The sequence below is a fragment of the Bremia lactucae genome, assembly GCF_004359215.1.
Source record: "Bremia lactucae strain SF5 chromosome Unknown BlacSF5_NotPlaced_17_SHOA01000003.1_2250557bp, whole genome shotgun sequence".
NCBI classification, from domain to species: Eukaryota; Oomycota; class Peronosporomycetes; order Peronosporales; family Peronosporaceae; genus Bremia; species Bremia lactucae.
The window spans coordinates 260886-264633 of NW_027152029.1; the positions used below are offsets into that span (position 1 = coordinate 260886).

At 44.5% G+C, this 3748-nt stretch overlaps 2 protein-coding genes across 2 annotated transcripts; both read right to left on the bottom strand.

The window, feature by feature from the left end:
- Positions 1–843: 843 nt before the first annotated feature.
- Positions 844–1128, bottom strand: CCR75_003866 (uncharacterized protein; the record flags this gene model as incomplete). The annotated part of the gene is made up of 1 exon (XM_067961958.1): positions 844–1128. One exon carries the CDS (start codon positions 1126–1128, stop codon positions 844–846), a length of 285 nt encoding a protein of 94 aa, XP_067822913.1.
- A 308-nt stretch (positions 1129–1436) lies between these two features.
- CCR75_003865 (uncharacterized protein) lies at positions 1437–1844 on the bottom strand (the record flags this gene model as incomplete). Its single annotated transcript, XM_067961957.1, has 1 exon — positions 1437–1844. The coding sequence occupies one exon, from the start codon at positions 1842–1844 to the stop codon at positions 1437–1439; it is 408 nt and encodes a 135-aa protein (XP_067822912.1).
- Positions 1845–3748: the final 1904 nt, after the last annotated feature.

A 3748-nucleotide genomic window follows, 5' to 3' on the forward strand; every position in this document is an offset into this window, starting at 1 on the left:
TCCGTTTTTCTGGGTGGTCGCTTCTTTTCCTCAGACTCCCCTGTATGGAAAAGGTCAGAGAAATCAGTTGTCTCGTGAAGAACTGTACGCTTCTTGACGATAGGAGTGACGGTGGGACCTGTCGAATTAACGTAGGAAGCGGTTGCAGTCAAAGAAGGGTTTATCGATGCAAAGAAAGCGATGACCGCATAAAAGGAGATGATCAGATCGTCCATGCAACGGAGCTTTGCCTCAAGGTCCGCACTCCCTACACTCTTGTTCTCCTGCCTCAGATCATCGCACGTCTTGATAATGCGCTCTTTCAATTCGTCGGTCGTCGTTGACATGACTTTCAGTGTCTTGAAGATACTTAGCTGCAGGTCACTGGTTTGTGGCTTGATCCCTTGTTGATAGCCAGACATGTTATTACGCCCCTCGTTGCGGTCTTGTAACAGGGCAAATATTTGCTGTGCCCCTTGCTCAACGTCACGAAAACTAACATGCTTGAAGAGGTTAATAATGTTGTCCAGTCTTCCTGCCAGCATGATGTCATACTCGCTGTAGATCTGTAGTTCGTGACGAATGGTCACTTGTCCACGTTCCTGCGACCCAATGGCATATAACACCTGGTTGTGAATAGCTCTAGTAGAGTCAGATGGCCGGCTATCCGGAAGCGATTTGAGAGGTGTCCTTGCACGAGAAATGAAGACGGGGTTTTGTGCGTAGCTTGCTTCCACTTTCATTTGCATCAGCTTCTTCTTATCGGTCAATCCACTAGCTATCTTGAATGCTCGTGATGGTAAGTCACCAAGGCAAGTTACAGATAGTTTACTGCATCCAGTCAGAGCGCAGATAACCATGAGCTCACTTATCAATTCCTGGAAAACGAGATTCAAGTATCACGCGCTCATAATCGGATGCGAAATTGACAGGAAGAACATTGATACAAGCTATCCCTCGTGTTATAAGAGAATAGCTGCATGTCATGACGTCCATCACTTCTTGCAATCTGGATTCATCGCCAAGAGACAACATCTGTCCGAGCACTTGTACGGATGGTGTGAAACCGTCAACGGTATCAGGATCGAACGCAGAGGCGGATGCAATTGGTGGGAGGATCTTGGAGGAGTAAGGTTCCTGCCCGATCATAATGTTATTAAGAGGCAGGTAATCTGATATCATAAACAGATAGCGCTTGATTCTTATATCAACTGGTTTCATGATTGCCGCTTCGCATGCAGCCAGATATCTGCCTGTCTTTTCTCTCATGTCTTGCCTGTGTGTTTCAATGATGTTAGAGAAGTCAGGCAAGTCTAATCTCAGATGATCAGGGGCGTCATGAAGTCTTATCGATCCGTGGATGTTCGTTAGGACTCTCATAACGGTGGTCGAGCGATAACAACTTAGCTCGAACTTTTAAAATGCACTCGCGGATAGAGGATGGATGCTGACGTCCATCATTCTGCTGGCTCTTCAGCAGTAGTCATTGCCTTTGCCTTGGCAGTCAACCTCGCGAGAAGGCGATCCGTGGTATCCTTGCCACTGCTCTCGAACACAACAGCCTTGGTCAGAGGTGGCGAACGCTTCTCTGTTAGGTCGCAAACCTGCATGCTCTTGAGACTGAGAGTGATGTTACGACGACTGCTTACACCATAGTCCTTCGAGCGCTTTAGGGTCATCTCGACACCAACAACGCCAATGACGTTGCTCTTGATCTGGCGAATCACGTGCATAAGATTCTTATCGGCACTACCATGAATGACGGCCTTGCCCTTAATGGACATGAGGACAGGAACATGGTAATTATTCGTAATGTTGGCAGTCGTCCAGACATAGCCATTGAAGCAGTTGTTACGTTCACCCATTCCAGCAATGACATATATTTGCGCCAAGGACCAACGATCCAGTTGTAGCGCGATTCAGGGATGCCGACGGACGCATACGTACCCATGTAGCAGGGGCCACCCCAGTAATGGTGTTCATAGATTTACCGGGAATTCCGATGTTCTCCCGGTACTCAACTATTGCGTCGTCAAAGCAGAACATGCTTGTAGCCTCACCGGTACTCCATGAGATGCCGGCCCGGAGGGTGTAGACAGGTCTGTTGGACTGAGATCGCTTCAACCTCGAAGAGATGTCCTCTTCGTCACTCAGAACAACGTTAGGCTCACCGTCATCAAGCTCGTCCGGATCGTATGTCGCCAACAAGATGGCTCTCCTCGTTGAGATGTAGGTGCCGAGAGGTCCCACCGTCACTCCTATCGTCTAGAAGCGTACAGTTCTTCACGAGACAACTGATTTCTCTGACCTTTTCCATACAGGGGAGTCTGAGGAAAAGAAGCGACCACCCAGAAAAAACGGAGGTGAAGAAGCCACCAAGCGTCGCGCGCACTCAATGGCGTCGGAGAAATGATAACTCCAACAAGAGTGGCGGTTCCAATCGTGCTGGAACTCCAAATCCAGATGACGATGTAGTCAGCACCACTAGTCTTGGATCAGCGGACTATGTGGACGATGCGAAGGGGAGCCATCAAGAGTTAGAGCAAGATGAATATGACTTGCTCCCATCCGAATTCAATGTGGGACTCAGCCTGGAATCCATTAAACCTAGCGGTGTTTCATCAGGTGCAAGGCCAGTGACTCCCGTTAATACGTCAGATGTTCGTCGAACCAGACGCCGTGTGCCAGTGTGTGCACCATCACGAGGCAACAACAATGTCGGGACGTCATCGGCTTCTGATGCATCCGTGACATCAAGCTCCGCTAGTACGCAGTTCCGTGTTGTAAGGCGTAGGTCCGGACCGTCATCCGTTGCCTCGAACAGCTCTAGCGCTAGTGTTCCTCTTGTCCGTCGCCGTTGTGGTCGTTAGCATCTCTGGGTTTTTAAAAGCTTCGGACAATGATGATGTTCGACACAATTTGTAACGGGGTGTATCGTTACATGAAATTAACAATAAAAGATTGTTAATTAATATTATCCAAAAGGTAGATAATATTTGGAGGATATTACTTTATATAGTAATGTTCAGAATTCTTATCCATAAATAGGTATAGCCCATTATATCTATTTATTCCGCAGACTAATCAGCTGTAGATGTAAACAAAAGAGAGATACAGATAAGATAAGAATTCATTTGCATTTTTAGTACTAGTTTATAAATAAGTTAGCATTTACAAGATAGATAGAAGAGATACTTAATTATATTAATACAGTTTTCATTTAACCTTCCTTAAGCTAGTTGCCTTAAAGAGAAGTCTTCCTCTGCACGTACTAGTGTACGTGAAATAACGTAGGGCACCCCTCGCAACTGAAGCAGTGCGAAGTAGACTTGTACTGAAGCAGTACAACTTGTAGTGCGCATTAAAAAAATGATTTATAATTTCAGTTATGCCTTTTATACAAAAATATCAATATTATAACGTTTTATATTAAACAGACATTAGAACGAAAGAAAACACATAAAAAAACTATAAATAATATTGATAATATGCTTCAAGAATTTCTTTTAATTATTTTCAAATTTTGCAGGTTATCGACTACAGTTTAAAGGACGTATGTATATTAATGATGCATTAAATCTTCACTTTGATTAGAATCTTTTTTATAACTTCTTATAAAAAGTGCCAAGTAGACTTGTACTGAAGCAGTACAACTTGTTTAGATTGCATGTGTAAGTTTTCTAAAGACTAATATACTTTCCAATTTCCTTCCTGACTACAAGTTGTCTTCTCTGCTATAATATATCTACAGGTTATGAGCCCAATTACG